The following is a 17957-nucleotide window of genomic DNA, read 5'->3' on the forward strand; positions in this document are numbered from 1 at the left end:
GACTTGCCCCTGGTCTAAAAGGGAACTTAATCCCAGAGCCTGCTGCAGCTTTGTTTACTGAAGCAGTAGACACCCAGAAATCTTGCATAGAAGGATAAGCCCATTTAGATTTGAAGCTGGTGTATATCCATCCATGGCTTTTCGTGGGTTTCAGCTTTTAATATTATGTGATAACCCTATGTTCTGTCAATAATCATAACAGTGTTCCACTGTCTTCCTGTGACCTCTTGTATAAAGCTGTGATTAAATTGTATTACTTATCTTTCTAATTTATTTTGGCTTGTACACTTACATTTAAATAAATGTCTTATTTGACACCTGTCTCTTAGAATTTATTATTATCATTTATATTTTTTACTCTTCGTTATTATATTTTATTGTGATGTGTGAGCTACTGTGTCCAAATAATTTACCTTGTGGATCAGTAAAGTTTGTCTAAGTTTGAGACTAACTCTTCATGAGATTCTGATAACTTTTCGCTATTTCAAATGTCATGATATTTAATGTTAAATTGTTAATTGCTATGGGAATAGTCTTGTATAGCCTAAATGGCATTAAAACATAAACATAGGCATAATCTACGAAGACCATAATATAAGATGTTTCCAGAGATAGATTGTTTAATTTCAAGTGTTTTAAATGCCTTGAGATCTAAAAGCATAGGCTTTGTTAAAAGCGCTACTGTAAGCATGCATGGCATAGTTTTGCGCTATGTCTATGGCGTTTGTTTACATGGCGCTGGAGTCAGCCCAGGCCCTCACCTGCCAGCTGTCGAGGGTTTGACCAGCGTCCCCCCAAAAGACCCACACTTCTATTCATCCTTCTCAAATGAAAGGCCCCTCCTGCACTCAAACGCGTGCTGCTGGGTCAATACTGAGCGGGTCTGGAGACAACCGCGTCGGATTATACCATATGTGGAAACTGAGAGGGGCTCTATGTTGCAAAATCATTTAAAAGTGCTGCTGGTATTTCTTATGATGACACAAGTAGTAAATATAAGTGACAAGAGAGTCATAATAATGTGTTAAAACATAAGTGATATTCATATCCTGGTCAAGACTGAACATCTTCACACCCCTATTTTGTCAGATGGAACAGTCCGAAGCAGATGTCCCAAGCGCCGCTCTCACATCTGACCAGAGAAAGTCTTTCCAAGTCGCGCTCCCTGGACATGCACAGAGCGAGGAGCCGATAATCACCTCACGGTAAGTCCACTAAAAGTCTGTCTGCGGGACTCAAATAGACGAACTCCAGTCTGACCAGAATAGAATGATACATCTCTGTTTTAGCGGTTGTTTGCAGCAATGTGTTTAGGGAATTAAACTTTGTGAAAGAATCAAGTGATGTGGCTGTGAGTAATCCAGCTAAACGGATGCAAACGATCCTACCTAATCATTGTAGGCTACTTTTGTGTCCCATTTCAGTGTAGTTCAATGTAACAATTTAGGGATTATTGAAAAGACCTGACCAAAAAAGTAGCTCACTACCACTAGAAATGGTCAAGTAGGCCTATTAAGCTATTTTATAAATTCACCATTGAACACAGGCCTATTCCACAATATGAATAAGTCTGACCACAGCTATGAGCACGTTTGTATGGTATGTTTATTGAATAAGATTAAAAATTGTTTATTGTGTGTTTCTAATCACTTCCTGAAATCCACATATCTTAAGTGTATATTGATTTTTGTATTGACGTGACATCTAATAGCTCTCTTATTAGCCAAGAACGCCTGATGTAGTTTGTATTACTGGGATATTAATGATGCAAGTTAGTTTTATTTTGTACTCACATTTTCTTATCTTAATTTTCTATTATTTTATTGATTAAATAGGGTTCTATATTAACTTTAGTGTATGGAAGTCTATCCTATGAATCTAAGCCATCTGTATTCAGAAGTGCCAATTAACTATGGAAACTATGCAATTAAACTAGGCAATAAATGTGATGTATTGCAGCCAGTGTCCCTTTAACTCCAATTAATGGCATTTTCCATTAATTATCCGCTTATTTGAACTGGCTATTACATTACAGGTGTCAATAGCACTTGTTAATGCAGACCAGCAGTGCTGGGATGCCTGTTTAAGCACTTCTGCCCTTGTACATGTTGACATTTGTGGAGGTGCAACATTTAGCGTGAATTTAAATGGCTTTTATCATGTTGACCGAGTGTGGTGTGCTGTTTACTGGCTCAGAATAAACAGTCTCCTTGAGTCTCTTGTTGACTGACTCTGGATGCTACAGTGGTGCTAGATACGGCACCCCTCTGTTGGTTTGCCCCCTCAGCAGTAGGGGAGCACCCTAGGGTCCTTTGTAATGGGCAGAAAAGGCACATCCTGTTTAGAAAAGTGTATTCAGCGCAACAGTGGCAAAAAAATGAAATACATTCAGAATCGATACAATACATGGCAAATGGCATTACACTGTCATTAATATACTGCTGAGCGTTGATCATTTGGTGTTTTGAATGGCCTGCCTTCATTCTCTTTCATCTTCCAAGTATGGAGAGGGACCTCTCCATTTATTGATTTTTCATTAGATTTAATTAGTCATATTAGTGTAGCACCAAAATCAAGCACAAAAGTGTGTATTGTGTAAATAAATGAATACAGACTAGAGTCTACAAAATGTATTCATAGTGTTGCCACAGCATAAAAAAAACAAAATAAATGTTTCATTTCAGTTCACTTTATTTTATTTGAACATTTCACAGATACTAAGAAAAAGACTCATTCTGTACGCCAGTTTTGATAAAAATAAATAAATAAATAAATAATAACAACAACAACAATACTACTACTACTACTACTACTACTACTACTACTACTACTACTAATAATAATAAATAATAATAATGCTACTTTTAAACAATGCATGCGGCCCTATAAACAAGATAATTCTAAAAATAGTCAGGGAATGTCCAACCTTTTCCAGTTACAGTGATTTTTTTCAGTATCAATGCTTAATACTTACAAATAAGTGTCTAGTTTCAGATACTAGTTATAGTATGGATTAGCATCTGGGTATTGATTTTTTGTCTTTGTCTCAGCCTTTCTCTTTCCGGTTAGCACTATCAAGATTGTGAGACATTATACAGTTAGTCTTAAAATATCTTTCACTGTTAAAATATAAATGGTATGATTTAAGTTGAGCCATGCACCATTATACAATTTTTTTCTTCTAAACTATTTATCTAAACTGATACAAATATCCCTTTTGTCACCCCAGACCAGTCCGTGTTTGCCTGAGTGTGATTGAGGGACTGTCCAGGCTGAGGTGCATGTCATGATGCGTTGATGTCATTGCAGAACAATGGCCCATCTCTTGTGGCTGGGCTGTCACAGAGCTGTTTGTGAGCAGCATATGGTCTGCACAGAATGAGCTACAGCTTTATTACCCTCACATTGTCTCTGCTTTAAAACTGAGACCTCAAAACTATTGAAACTTGTCAACAAACTGGTGTTACTAATCGCCACTGACTTGGACTTTTATCTTGTGCCACTGTAAGACTTGGCATTGTAGACATCAGGTTTGTAATACAGGGCTGTGGCGCAGTAGTCTTGACTGGTGTCATATTGGAGCTGTTTTCCCTCATGATTTTGCTCGGACCATTTCTTGGTTTCTATTTTACCTTTCTGTTGGATGATTCACCACCTCCTTGTCTCCATGTTTTGCTTTGTCTGGAGTGTTTCATAGTATGGCATTAAATCTATCCACCTCCATCCAAGAAGATAGAATGGAGGCACCACCAGGCCAAGTTACAGGTCAGATCTGAGACGCAACTAAAACAGAACGACTATTTTTCAAGAAATTTATGAGCAATGAAACACCCAGTAAAATAAAAATAAATGCTACATGGATGTTTAATGCCATCCTTGGGAACAAGTAACGCAATAACATCTCCGTGGAGACAAGCAGGTGTTGACCCTATATTTGAAGAGTGGCATTGTCATCTATCAAGTTCAACAATGACATATGTAAAAATCCTATCTTTTAGACATACATTTGAGCCCATATTCAATCATGTCCTACAGCGCACAGAATACTACAATATATAAAGACCAGGGACATTGTATTGTACAGCTTAACCTAATAAATTTTCCCAGTTTATTTTCTCAAACTAATATAAATGGTGACTCTGCTCTGACCTATAGTTGACATTGTAGGGTAAACAGACCTGTAAAATGTATCCGAGCTTGCCAAGAGGTAGAAAATAAGTCTATTTGACACAGCACTTACACAGTTTGCTACCAATCTCAGCTCACTTTCTGGTAGCCTCTTTGTTAATACTTTCCAAACTCAGCACTTCTCCAAAGCTCTGATTCCTGACCCCAGTGACGCGTTCGGTAACACAACACTTCATTTTTTCCTCTCCCACATTGATGCACTTTTGCTGCTGCAGTCTTATTATGCGAACTCATTTTGCTGAATCGTTTCTTGGCTCCTGCTCAGACTTTTTTTCATAAGTCCAAAGCATGTTGTAAAGTCGTTTGGTTTTCTTCCGCAGTATCAGCACTCAGCATAGAATCTTAATGACAGGGTTTCAAACAGGCTCTGGTTTAGTTTCAGGCATCCCTCACTTGGTTCCTTTGGGTCCCGGTTGGTAATTCCTGGGCTGACCACAGCAGTAATGAGCGCAGTAAAGATGGCAGCTCTCTGTGCCTCCTGGGAATGGGTGGTGGGGGAAGTGTGGAGACAGAGGATTCACATCGGTATGATCTGCCCGACATAAACAGAGATGTCCCGAGATGATACACATGGGTGGAGGGATAGTAGTGGTCATTAGGATTGTCATGAAGATCAGGACTGCACCAAGAAAAGTATGTTCTAAGTGCTCTATTACTACTGCTGTTTCCAAAAAAAGTTTGTTTCAAGAACTGGTACTGAAAAGATGATCATTTTTGATAAAAAAGTTTTGATGCCGGCGAGAGCGCAATAAAAAGTTACTCATGTCACAACAAATGAATGATTAAGGTCTACAGTTTATGTTCAAATGATTCTGTTTTGTGGCTGTATTGCTGCGTAAAAGAAAGTTACTGGTTGTAGTATCTTTGTTTTATGAAAGCTTGAGTACACATTATACTAATTATATCAATACTCAAAAACAAGTAGTGTCTCAAACCACTGTGACATAAATAGTAGTACAAGTACTAAAGCTAAGTACAAATTACTGTAATCCGCCTCACCAAAGTAGAAAGTACTTACTGCAACTGTCTGCATGTCAACCACTACTACTGCTCAACAAGTAGCCTCCTCATGTTTATATTTTACATTACATCATTAGAAATATTAAAATGCAACCAAAGTGTATTTTCTTCTACTACTATTACAATATTACTTGTTCTGCTACCTAAGGAGATACACATGTTGCAAAGTTAGACTGATAGACAGTGGTGAGGGGCTTAAAATAAGGACCTAACCACATGGGGGTGGCTAACTTTTGTGTGGAGTTCCCCTGTGTTCTCATGATTAATTGGTTTAATACACAGAATCAATTTCCCTACAGGGGCAAAATATAATCTGGTGCAGCATAGGACAGATGAATGTGTGGCTGGGAAAGACCCTAACCACAATCACAGTAGATTAGTCCTCTTCTTCTTCAGTGCAATTATTTAACTGTTTGTAGAATTTCAAAGTATGTCCTCAAGGATGGAAGCAATGGGGAGCTGTCAGTCAAACTGGAATAATCCCACGTGGAATAAGGTGACAGCTGACTGGCATAGCTTTCATCTTAAAGGCAATTGTAATGTATCTATACCTTCTCTAAGAGCCCCTGCAGTTATAAACAAAGAGGAGGAATTTAACTGTAAAGAGTTTTGACTTTTTGAATAAGAGTTAATCATTGGCCTGTCACAACAACAAATGTGCGATGTATTACTGAAAATTATAGACGATAAACAATGAAACAAATTTATGCCAATGACATAATATAAAACAGGATTATTTCTCTGAAAATTTGGAATGTAGGGTACAAAATCGTAAAAATAAACATGAGCTGCAATAAATAAATAACAGGCTGAAACACTTTAGTGGTTAGTTTGTATCTATAATGAGTCCTAGAAGTTATTTGTTCAGCACAGAAAAATTACAAAGAAAAAGTGTCCACAATAAATATTAACCTCTAGCAAGTATTGCTGCATCTGTTATTTGTTGAACGATAAGTCAACATAGTAACTATCATGACAGAACTAGTTCATTACTACATCACTATTTTTTCTCTTGTCTATTGACCAAATCTTGTGTTCCAGTTACTGCTTCTGTCAACATTGTAACATCATAATTTCAACACCCATGTCTCAAATTTAGGTGAATTAATGTCTAATGCTCTTTACCAGAAACCACCCACCTCCCACTCATGACTGGGCCTGGGCCGAGACCACAGACACTGTTGTGAAAGTCTCCACACAAGACTTATAGGGTGTGAGGCTAAAGCCACATACACCGCCTGTCTGTGATTAACACAGAGGACTGTGGATGTTGGTTTGTGTCAGTTCTGTGTAAAAGTATACATGTTGGAGTATTGTTTTAAAAAATATTATTCAACTAAAAGTAGAAGTAAAACTCGTTGTTTGAATAAATGAAACATAAAAGGCAACTTACACAATGTATATGCATCTGACAATAAATCAGAGTTTCTAAATAAAGAATATAACTTAAAACAACTTTAAGATTTAGGCATTAGCAAAGCAGCAGTAGTAAAATGTACTAGACTAAATGTATTTTTTAATAAAGCATATCTTAAGCTTAGCTTCCATAGAGGGAGGCAATATTAAGTCTACATACAAGAAAATATTGAAATAAAAATGCCAATTTTTAATTTTGTGAAGGCCAGTGGCTATCAAAAAGATTAAAATTTATAGACCTATTCTTGTACTTTTGCAACTCACATCTGTGCAATACTTGAACCACAATGGAGTCATTAAGCACATTTCAAGTGGAAACACATCATCTGGAGAATCCTCCCCAAAACAACCATTCATAATAATTTTAGTCAATATTGTCCACCACTTTTTTGTAATACAACCCTCTCTCATGTGTCTTGTTATAAGCTCTAGTTTGTGTGGAGCTGCAATCACAACATTTGCACAACCCAGATCAGTCCCCATCAGCAGATACAGAGCTTATTGAGGCCTGTAGGTGGATATAAAGCCTTTGTTGCAGAGTTGTTTTACTGACTGGAGCTGGCCGTTCTTCATTGTGTGACTCATAGCAGCACCGGTTCACATGAGCAGTTGTATTGAATGGGACTACAGCTGTACCACATACTCAGTAATATCCCATGTGAGGAAGGTTTTGTGCACTACTTCCTGATCTCTACAGGAAGAAGCCGATACAGATCTCCAAACAGAGGATGGGACCAGAGCTGGGGATTTACAACTGTATGAACTTCCTCTTCTCACAATTACTACTTATAATAATAAATGAGAGCTACAACTGTTAAATCATAATTTTTGTTTTATTAATTTCTCAAGTCATATTTCATAGCAACTGGGATAAAGTTATTTTCAGCTGTATATGATCAAATAAGCAGTTCTCAATGGATCACCTCAATTCGTTTTTTGTTGTTATTCCTGACATAGAAAACACCAAATTGTGCATATTCATAAGTATATTCCAGGCTTTGGTGAAGTCTCTTGTGATCCATTGGCCTCTTTTCTCAGAGTTTGTGGTTAGCTGCTAGAAAATAATTGACCTAGAAAGTGTGATACCACAAACAAGGCTTTATTAGAAGAAGCTCTTGACATATTGAGTGCAATAGCCTTAAACAGTGCAAGCTCATTTGTTTATAATTTTTTTTTCATATGCTGTTGCTCTGTCATTCAGTAAAAACAGAAGTACCACATAACATTGTCTATAACCAAGACTAACCTAGTGAAATAAAGGACTATATAACAAACCAGATCTGAATGTTTGAAACAAAGTCTGAACCAAGTCTAAATCAGGACTAAACCAGGATTTCAAACAGAACATAAAGATGCACGGGGTAACTTTTTGGTTAAAGAGTCACACCCTTCTTGTCTCTGTGCTTTGCTTTGTCCAGAATGTTCCACAATATGGCATTAAACTTGTCAATCTCTACCAGGCCAGATTCCAGATACTATGAAAAGGTGACCTCACTCATAATAAGAATCCATGTTTTTGAGCAATAGAAACACATGTAAATTAATAAATGCAAGATTGATAAGTTTACTGTCATACTGTGGGGAATTCTAGGAAACATAACATAACATCTATAACATGGATACATCTCCATGGAGAAAAGCAGGTGGCAGACCCTTCACCAGAAAAGTTACACAGTGCACCTTTAATTCATATTACCCAGCTCAGGCCATAAACATGAATTGCACTTTTATTTTTTCCAAAGTGATGATATATTGACGCACAGGTCGACCCGTATCTGTGTGATCTGAAGCTGTGTGGACATGCCCCACATTGAGACATTCTTCCACTTCAAAGTCCCCAGAGGGTCCTCGGACACTGGTTGAATAGCCCTTATGGGAGGGGCACATGGGGGAACAGGTGCAGTCCATGAGTGGGGTAATTCCTTAGGCCATCTGCTTTCCTTTTTTGGGTCCTTTAAAACGCCCCCCTGACAGGCACGCCTTCGTAGCCACACGCTCCCAAATTTTCCACCACACAGTGCACCGTCTCCATGGCACCCTAGATTCGGATTAACCCCCGCACATGTGCCGAGTGAACCGTGGGGGTGGGTCTTTTGTGATGGGGTGCAGAGGTGCAAGGGGAGGGAGGGGGAACTGAATGGGTAAGTGTGTGAAAGAAGCCACTCGTCACTTTTGTAATGGGAGAGCGGCAGGAGGCAGGATGAATGGGACATTTGGAGAAAGAGAATATAACAAAGTCTAAATGAACAATTTAACCAAAACAAACTCACTTTTACAGGTTTCAAGTTTGAAGAAGACCACTAAACAGCAGTGAAGATGACGGCCATTGAGAGCAAAGAGGAGATCAGTGATACAGACAGTGGCATCATTGTGCACTCAGGTAAGAAGCACTCATCTATTTTTACAAAACATGACAGAATCTGACTTTATTTACATGACAATTGGATCTGATGTTGACAAATTGACCCTCATAGACTCCCAGATCCTGACATGCAAAATATCCTGATGTTTTGGTTTCCTTTTAATTATGTTTTGTTAATTTCATGTCAAGTCATGAAGTCATTTGTCTTGTCTTGTCACACTGAAATTAACTGATTTGGTGTAAGTTGTAGGGATACAAAATATATATCGCCTAAACATCCATATTGCATTACTGACTGACGCATTCATTGAAATCATAAGAAAATGTATATTTTGCAACAACACAAAGTTCTCCATCTGACTGAAAGTTAATGTTTGTGAAAATAAAATATAAAATAAGGCAGATTCTGTTTTAATTTAACTCAAATTTAAGTAAAAATTTATTGTGCAATAATATCATCATTATGATACAAAACATATCAAATAGAGGTTTTCCTTTTTCTCATATCATGTAGTCCTAATGAGATGCACTTCATGTGAAATAGAATACATATCCTGTCATGAAAATACTACAGTAAAAACAAATTAATCATCAGAGCGAGTATGATCAGATGTTTTGTGACTGCAGGCCCGGACAGCCCCACTTCTCCACTGAAGGATGGTATGACCCACACACGAGCTCTGAAACTCAAACACCAGGCTCTGGAGGAGCGGCTAGAGCTGTGTCTGCTGGAGCTTCGAAAACTGTGCATCAGAGAGGCAGTATGTATTAACCCATATTATGTTTAGGTAATACGAGAACGGAAGACTATAATTACTATATCAATTAATTGTTTAATAAATCAGAGATCAAATCTTTTTTAAATGTTTTTTTGTTTTGTTTTTATCAGATGTTTATTTTATTTCTTTATTTTTAATTACATATGTTCCATTAACATGTGTTGAACTGGGTTGAATAATTAACATAGATACCGCTCATTGTAGTAACTATTTTTTTTATCAAGGCTCATTTATAATATGAATCAGTTAAAAGGGGTTTATTGGTATTATCACACATACATAAAGACTCTTGTGTCAGTGGCATAAAGTGGTCTTTGGTATTAGTGTTTCACACTTGTTTTATTCTGTCAGGCCATATAGATAAAACATGTTTTTTTTTTGGTTTTTTTTTCCATCTTCACAGGAGCTGACTGGTAAACTTCCATCTGACTATCCCCTGATGCCTGAAGAGAAGCCCCCTCGTGTTCGAAGGAGGATTGGAGCCTCTTTTAAACTGGATGAAGACCTTATTCATTCAAATAAAAAACAGGTACAAACATGATAAACATAAACTTGAAATCTATTACTTTCTAAAGCAACCCTTAACTAATGGTTGAAATTCCCTGCAGGACTCTGAGCTCCACGCCTTGGAGACTGAGCTAGCACTGCAACGACAGATTTATGAGGCCGCTCGTAAACTTTCCCTGGAGGACAACCTGAGTAAACCGCAGAAGAAGAGCCGTGCGCAGCAGTGTAAACGGGAGGAGAAGAAGGTGAAGGAGCTGCAGGAGGCTGTGTTCCAGCACAGGGTCAAGAGTGAATGCACCTCACCACGAATCATCTCATCTAACCAGCACAGAGGTGAGGGGACACACTGCCCCCACAGGAGACACTGGGTATTATAATATGTGTTAGATTTAATGACCATTTATTTCTTTTACAGATTTGAATATGTCAGATGACAGCTCCCTTTCTGATGTAGTGGCACTGGATGAAGGTTAGTTAAAATAACTGATATTCAGCTAAACATAACCAATGTCTTGGAAAATTATTAAAATGGATGGATTAATATTGGACATCTAGGCTTCATAATATAAATGCATTTAGTCAAAGGTAAATAATTATACCTATACAGAAATAAAAAAGAAGAGTGTAATTAGATTATTATAACTTTATAAATGTGGTATGTTAGAAGTAGCCATATGTTATCTTTATACACACAACAATGAGACTTGATAACGTAACATTTTAAGTGCTAATTACAAAACTTCAGTGACTGATGGCACAAATCAATACATAATAACTGGCTTTCTTTTAAACAATGGTAAATCTGACTAAGCTTGTCTTTGTGTGTAGATGTGGACTCGCCCTGCCCAGTGTCCCCTCCAGCTATGGGACATCCCTTCTCAGACCCCCTCCATCTGCCCCCCAAACCTCTGCTGTCCTGTCCCGTGTCTTCCAGCCTGAACAGTGTGGACAATGAGCGCACCCCCATCCAGAGCTCCCCCTGGAGAGAGTCCAGTCTGGACCATCCCATTAAGAAGAACAGCAAACTGCAGAAGAACAGTGGCAGCAGGTCCAGGTAGGCAATTTGTACTCTCAACACTTCAGGTGTAACTTTGCTGGTGGAGGGTCTTCATAAAGATGTTACAGTTTACCTGGAATGTTCCACAGTTTCAAATTCAATTTATTTATTTCCATGGAGATGCTACTAGGACAAGTTACAAGTCAGCACTATGGAGAGGTGAACCCACTCACAAAGAAAGCATGTTTTTCAAGCAATAAAAACATCTATAGCTGTGTAAATGCAGGAAATATAAGTGTAATGCTGCACTGTGGAGCATTCCAAACAATTACCAATCCCAGACAATGCAATACATAGAGACAATCAGGCAACTGACCCCGTCATAAATGTAGTGACCCCTACACATAGTGCACCTTTACGTTATAGTGTGGTGTATAGTACTTTGTTTTAGGATCAGGTAATTGAAAGTACTGACTTTAATCTAATCTAATCTGATCTGATCTCCTGTTGTTGCAGTAGTCCGGCCCATGTGTCCTCAGACGGCACCAGGGCTCTTCCTTCCCCCTTCACAAAGAGCTCGTCCCTGAGGTACAGCCACTCCACTAGCGCCCCCTCTACCCCGGAGCTGCATGTGCGTCGCCAATTCTCCCAGTCATTCAGGTGAGTGGACTACTGACAGAAACCACAGTTTAATTCAATGCATAGTTCCCTATTCTACTGTAATGTAAGAAATATTTTAGTTTAGTCCAGACAAAGAAGCAGTCGTATCACTACTTAAATTAAGGATTCTTTTTACTACAAGATATTCACCTAAACTTCTTCAGTTGTCTTATTATTTTGGCTTCAGAATTACTTATGAGAGAGTTAAATATACATATATCAATTACAACATAGCGTTGTTGCAGTAAGGTAAAAATATATCTTGATTTGATTTGTTTGTTTATTTTGTTTGTTTGTTTTGAAACAAACAATGTAACTCAAGTGTCAGCTAAAGTACTGGTTTAACTTTTTATTTTTGTGTACATTTCTAGGCTTCCCAAGAGCAAGCCCTTGAGTGTAGACAGTAACAAAGGCCGTGGCAGACTACCCCAGCGTCGCCCTGAGTTTATCCTGCGCTCCCCTCAGTACTCACCCCTGCGCCTGTCACAGTCCAGCTCAGAGGACACCAGCTCCGAGCACTCCTCTTCCTCCTACATCAGTTCTCCAGGACGGGAAGGCCCCACAGAGATCCCCAAACTGTGCCCCCCTCCCTACGGTTTCCATTACGGAGCCAAGAAAGCAGTCTCCAGCCCATCTCCAAATAATAAGACTTTGAAGCAGAATCAAGGGAGTAAGGATGTTTTGGATAGCCCACTCTCTCCTCAAGATTTGGGTGTCAATAAGCGCTTTCTGTCACCCCCACCTGTCCCAACTGCTCAAAGACAAAGCCAGGAGGCACCAGTGTCACCGAGGAGAACCCTGAAACCCCCTCCTCCGTACAGGCTGGTGAGGACCCCATCACTGAAAGAATACCCCAACCATGCCTTCAGACTACTGCCCCGAGAGATAGTGTCTGAGGAACTCAAGTCCTGGCACCAGAGGAACCAGCAGCAGAAGTTAAGGCCAAACGGGGAAGAAGGCATCACCAGTCCCACGTCACCACGTATGCCCCCATTTACTCCGGTTAGTATCACGGTATTTTTATTAACTTTTGTTAACTAAAACACAATTAAAATGATATATGTATGTGTACACAATAATTTTGTTAAAAGGTACATTTTCCTTTTGGGGTCCGCAAAGTGCTTGTATTCGTGCAGATTTTATGGCTTTAAGACACAGATCTAACCTATAACTTGACCTGGGTCAAGTTATAGGTTAGATCTGTGGAGGGGTGACCCTACAAGAATGCATATTTTTCATGTATAATGCATACAAAATGTTTTCGTTTTTCTGTTTTTGAAAAAATACAAAATAGAACGTTACCTAGTTCACCTGTAATTAATTGCAGTTATTAATAAAACAGTCTTACATTTCATTTCCAAATAAAATAATTAAATATAATATTGAGATACAGTAGCTGACTAATTGTTAAATTATATGTTTTCTCCAGGGCTCGGGTAACTTGGTACTCCAGAGAGCAGCGGATGGGACTCCTCTGCAGTGGTTTGTGGCTCAAGACTCAGAGATCATCAGCCAAGTTTAAACTATGGAGTTCGTTTAAAAGGACCTATGATTATTTATGTGTATTTATTAACAACATGGACTCTCTATGAGATGGTTTGTTCAAAGATGTGTCAAAAACATGTCTGTATACTGAAGAGCACATTTCTCTTTCTATTAATTTAAATGTAATGGTCATATGCCATTTTATTTATATTATTTTAAAATAGGCAGTGAAGGTGATTTTAACATGTCAACAATGGACCTAGATGACATTTTTTTGCACACTAAGTTCACCTGCAGTAGTTATAAGGTAAAGAGTTGCCCATTCCTAATATAATTTTAATTTTATGTTATTTATCTTTAATTTAATGTTTCCTCTATTTCAGTGCTAACATTTGTATATATTCTCTCTCTTGTAAATCGATACATATTATGTGAATATAGGCAGTAAAATAGTGGACAGAAGGACCTGGCATGTGCTCTCTTCTGCTAAAATGGTTCTTTACTGTGGCATAACTAGCATGGATTTGCTAATTCAAAATCATTGTGTACAACTGCATTTTATTGTCTACTATTGTGTCTATAAAAGAAAGAACTAAGCTAACAGTTATTGACTGATACTAATCACAACTGAAGGTGGTTTATTGAATGTTCAGACTGCAATAAGGTATTTTGTTACTAACCAAGTATCAGTTTTGATATTTTTTGTATATTTATAATAAAATGAGTTCAGTATGTTTTGTGCCTAAAATGATTGAAAAGTCAAGAGGCTATGTTTAAAAAGTTAGATTTATGGTTTAATCTACACACACACATACACACAATATATGCCATTAGTAAGACTCAGAATCCTCGTATTGCAATAATAAGTAGTAAAATATTATGATGAAACAGACAAATACAGACAGATAAAGGCAGAGAAGAGCCCAGCGGCACCTGTACATCCAGTGTGTCCCTTTGCACTGAGAGCCACACCTGAGGAGAAGACAAGTTACAAAAGATGCAGCTTTGATATTGTGGATTCAAAAAGAGTATCTCACCTGGCAGCTGGAGTCCTTTGGTTGAGAAGTGTATTTTTTCTGTCAGATTTCTTTCGAGCCAGAGCAGCTCTCCATCTGTGTCGCTGACGAAGAGTTTCACTTGTGGAGCTGAACACAAAAATTTAATTAATAAAAACAAAGGAGGTACAGAGGATAACGCTTAGTGAGATCCAGGTGTAACAGTACAAAAGTCAAGACTAAACAAAAACATAAGGTTGTGAGACCAAACCAAATATACCAGGGCATACTGAAGGGGTTAATTAAATTTTAAAAATATAAATTTCTTTTAATACGTCAGTCATTATTTTGCCATGATTCAAATGTTATCTATTACTACATTGTCATTTAAGTCCACTGCCTATGTATATCATATATTTTACATAAGGTTCTTTACTTTTTGTTTGATACATTAGCAGCAGACTCTGGTTTAGGGAGCAGATCTTCTGGTTTTGGGTCAGAAGGAGGCTTCACTACTAGAACAGGAGGAGGTTCAACAGGAGGAGTTATAATGTCACTTTCTGAATGAGCTTCAGCCGTTTCTGTTGGATCAGGGGTCCTGTGTGGAGAAAAAACAAGTCGGTTCATGTACCTGTATGTGAACAGGTATAAATGTATTGTAGGTACAGCACATAATATAAATGCGTATAGTTCTGATCAAAGAATATTCATTGGTGATAGTTACCGGTCATCAGTGAAGCTGCTGTCAAGCACACAAATGCTGGACTCAGAGCTGGGAGTGGGCGAGGGGTACGACGAGGAGGACTTTTTACCCCCACGCTTCCTCTCTTTCTTCTTCTTCTCCTGCACAAACAAAAACAAGTCTGTGCAAATTACACCATACTGGACACTCACTTTTGTCTATAATTTTGATCTTTGCGGTTAGGACCAAATCTGCATTTAAAATATTAACCTATTAACATTTTTACTGGAATTATATTATAACCATCTTTAACTATAAAAAGGTGACAAACTGCACAGATTTCTTACATTTGTCTGATTTGTAATAATAGAGGCGCTGATTCTTCTACGAAGACTACCCTAAAAAACAAAGAAAAATTAGGAAAATGTATCTAAAAATAAATAAGAGCCTTTATTTCACCAACCTGCTTTGTAAGTCTGTGACTGTCTCTATTCTCCTCAGATTCTAAAATAAAATAATTATCAGTAAAAAATCAATAACAGCACCTGGTGGGCTTGTATAAACAGACCTGGAGACTCTCTGTTGCGGGCATGTCTATGTGCTGTCCTGAGCTGGACTTGTCTCCGTGCCTCCTCAAGCTCGCTCAGGTTCCTTTCGTATTTCCTCCTCAGGTTCTCCACATGGGCCACCATCAGGTCCACCGCTCGACTCACACGTGCCTCCTAAAGGTACGTATATAAAAGGCAACTCTGAGTTGCAGCATTAATAATGTTCCGTCAATATTGGGTAAAAAAAACTCAACTCAAAGGTAAACTATCATCTATATTTCTCATGTCGGCAACATTTTACAGAGGATATTGTTTGTTTAAAGAAAATGTATTTCTAAAACTGTCCCTTGCAGACCTGGTGCACTGCCCCCAGCACCTCTGCTGTGTTAGAGATCCGCTCCACTGTCCCGCCCAAAATGTCCAGAGACAGCTCCAGCTTCTGCAGGATTGTACTGCGTCTACTGTCTAGACACAGAGCCTTTAGCATCTGTAAAACATGCATTTACACCTGTAAATAAACATTCACACCTTCTTCAGGGTCCCACACATGTCTGTACCTCCAGGGTCTCTCTGCCCCGGGCCAGCTCCAGCTGCACGTTCTCCTCGGCCAGGTTTCGTGCATGCTCTTCGGCCTGCAGCCTCTGTTTCAGTGTGTACTGGTCACAGCGGAAAGCCAGGGTGATCTGACAGAACGCCGCCTCCAGACACAGACAGAAGAACATTTTCAAATGAACAATACCATCAAAATACAAGAAGAAATCTATGCTCACACATCTAGACCATTAACCATAGACCTTACCTCTACATCTTTTTCCGACATCTCCAAACTGTTCAAATAAGAAGAACATTTTCAACATAATTTTAACAATAAAAAATATTACATTAATCCAATGTTTGTTTGCCACCTATTGAGTCCGACTCTTTCTACAATGGACAGGTCGTTCCAGCTTGTGATCATCTCCTCCTCTTGACTGGTTTCTGTTGACAAGGACATAAAAAGTAATTCCTATTTTAAAGAAAAAGCATGTTTTGAATTTAAAGCATTCACTCAGAATTCAGGCCAGAAGGACAGTAGTCTGTCCCATCTGTGATCCCAGTCCCTTTGTTGAATACATAGATTGTGTGGTTGAATACTATTAAATGTATCTTACCTTCATCACTGTCATCGCTGCCTGCCATTGCAGAGGCACAGATGCCATTTGTCTCTGAAGATGCAGCCTGGGAGACACAAATATGTATCTTTGCTCTAATCAACTTATTGTAGTTAGATTAGTTAGATTTCTGTATATTTCTAAAATGAACAAATAACATAAACTTTACTGTCTCATAAAACAAAAACAATTTCACCTCTGCTGCAACCAAAACGTGCAGGCAGGTAATAACATATCAAATCTATAAATTGGGATAGATAAAAAGCAACATTACTGAAAAAGAATATACTGAATGTAGTCAAGCAGTACTTTTTTTAACTTAAGTAAGTCCCGTCAGATCAAAATAAACATCACTACGCTGTACATTTTATATCACGTGACTTACCTGTGCATTCATTGTTGTTTAGGGTTGGCAGGGCAGAGGCCAGTCAGGTCCAATAGAGTCCTTTTTTTTTTGGCAACCAAACTGACCAAGCGGCTCTGATGTGTCATTTACTCACTCTGACATGGATATTTTTACATGTCCTGCTGAGGTCCATTCTCTCCTGTTTTGCCCCTGTCCCGAGAATAGATAATCCCATTACGAGATCCTTTCCTCAGTCAGGCAGACAAGCAGAGAGGCTCATGGGAGATCTCTGCTCCACTGTTGCTGTGTTTTTATCTTTGGTAAATAAAACCATGTTATAAATGAGATGCTAGCTGGTGTAGTAGGTGGTTCAAATGTGCTTGTTTTATATGTAATCTTTAACGTTCATAACTACACTAAATACTGATTGTTGTACTGTACATTTTGATAAAGGGGGGAGCGGGGCTGCTCATGACATTTTTTACATTCTATTTCAAGTAAGAAAGAAGGTAACAACATACCTCACGTATTGTTCTCCAAATTTATTAATCACTAAATTGGAATTATTCACTTGTTACAACCAACCCTGTATGGCTGTTACACCCCATAATGCAGGATGCTGTCCCACATTAACTAGGAAAATATGACATATTTGATTAATCTTTGGTTTGTGTTTGTGAAAATCAGATGTGAAAGTATACAACCTCACACTAGCTTTGCGAATTTTGGTTGTTGAGGGTTTTGGACATCTTTTGGGGGGTATATTATTTAATTTAAATGCCATAGTACACCATGATTACTATCATTTAAAAAAAACATTC

The 17957-nt window shown here is 38.3% G+C and overlaps 2 protein-coding genes across 2 annotated transcripts; one reads left to right on the forward strand and one right to left on the reverse strand.

Moving 5' to 3' along the window:
- Positions 1-1150: 1150 nt before the first annotated feature.
- inavaa (innate immunity activator a) lies at positions 1151-13801 on the forward strand. Its single transcript, XM_020929902.2, has 10 exons — positions 1151-1205; positions 8903-9004; positions 9614-9747; positions 10169-10294; positions 10374-10605; positions 10688-10741; positions 11101-11326; positions 11786-11929; positions 12301-12931; positions 13359-13801. Exons 2-10 carry the CDS (start codon positions 8941-8943, stop codon positions 13449-13451), a joined length of 1704 nt encoding a protein of 567 aa, XP_020785561.1. The 5' UTR covers positions 1151-1205; positions 8903-8940; the 3' UTR covers positions 13452-13801.
- A 158-nt stretch (positions 13802-13959) lies between these two features.
- Positions 13960-17176, reverse strand: si:ch211-163l21.11 (inositol 1,4,5-triphosphate receptor associated 2). The gene is made up of 12 exons (XM_055166084.1): positions 16791-17176; positions 16545-16617; positions 16439-16466; positions 16197-16337; positions 15995-16126; positions 15660-15813; positions 15555-15595; positions 15439-15489; positions 15134-15252; positions 14846-15007; positions 14452-14559; positions 13960-14386 (listed from the first exon to the last, which is right to left on the reverse strand). Exons 1-12 carry the CDS (start codon positions 16816-16818, stop codon positions 14245-14247), a joined length of 1179 nt encoding a protein of 392 aa, XP_055022059.1. The 5' UTR covers positions 16819-17176; the 3' UTR covers positions 13960-14244.
- Positions 17177-17957: the final 781 nt, after the last annotated feature.

Source organism: Boleophthalmus pectinirostris, unplaced genomic scaffold, assembly GCF_026225935.1.
Source record: "Boleophthalmus pectinirostris isolate CB_2022bp ecotype Guang Dong unplaced genomic scaffold, ASM2622593v1 HiC_scaffold_8, whole genome shotgun sequence".
In the NCBI taxonomy this organism is placed as follows: domain Eukaryota; kingdom Metazoa; phylum Chordata; class Actinopteri; order Gobiiformes; family Gobiidae; genus Boleophthalmus; species Boleophthalmus pectinirostris.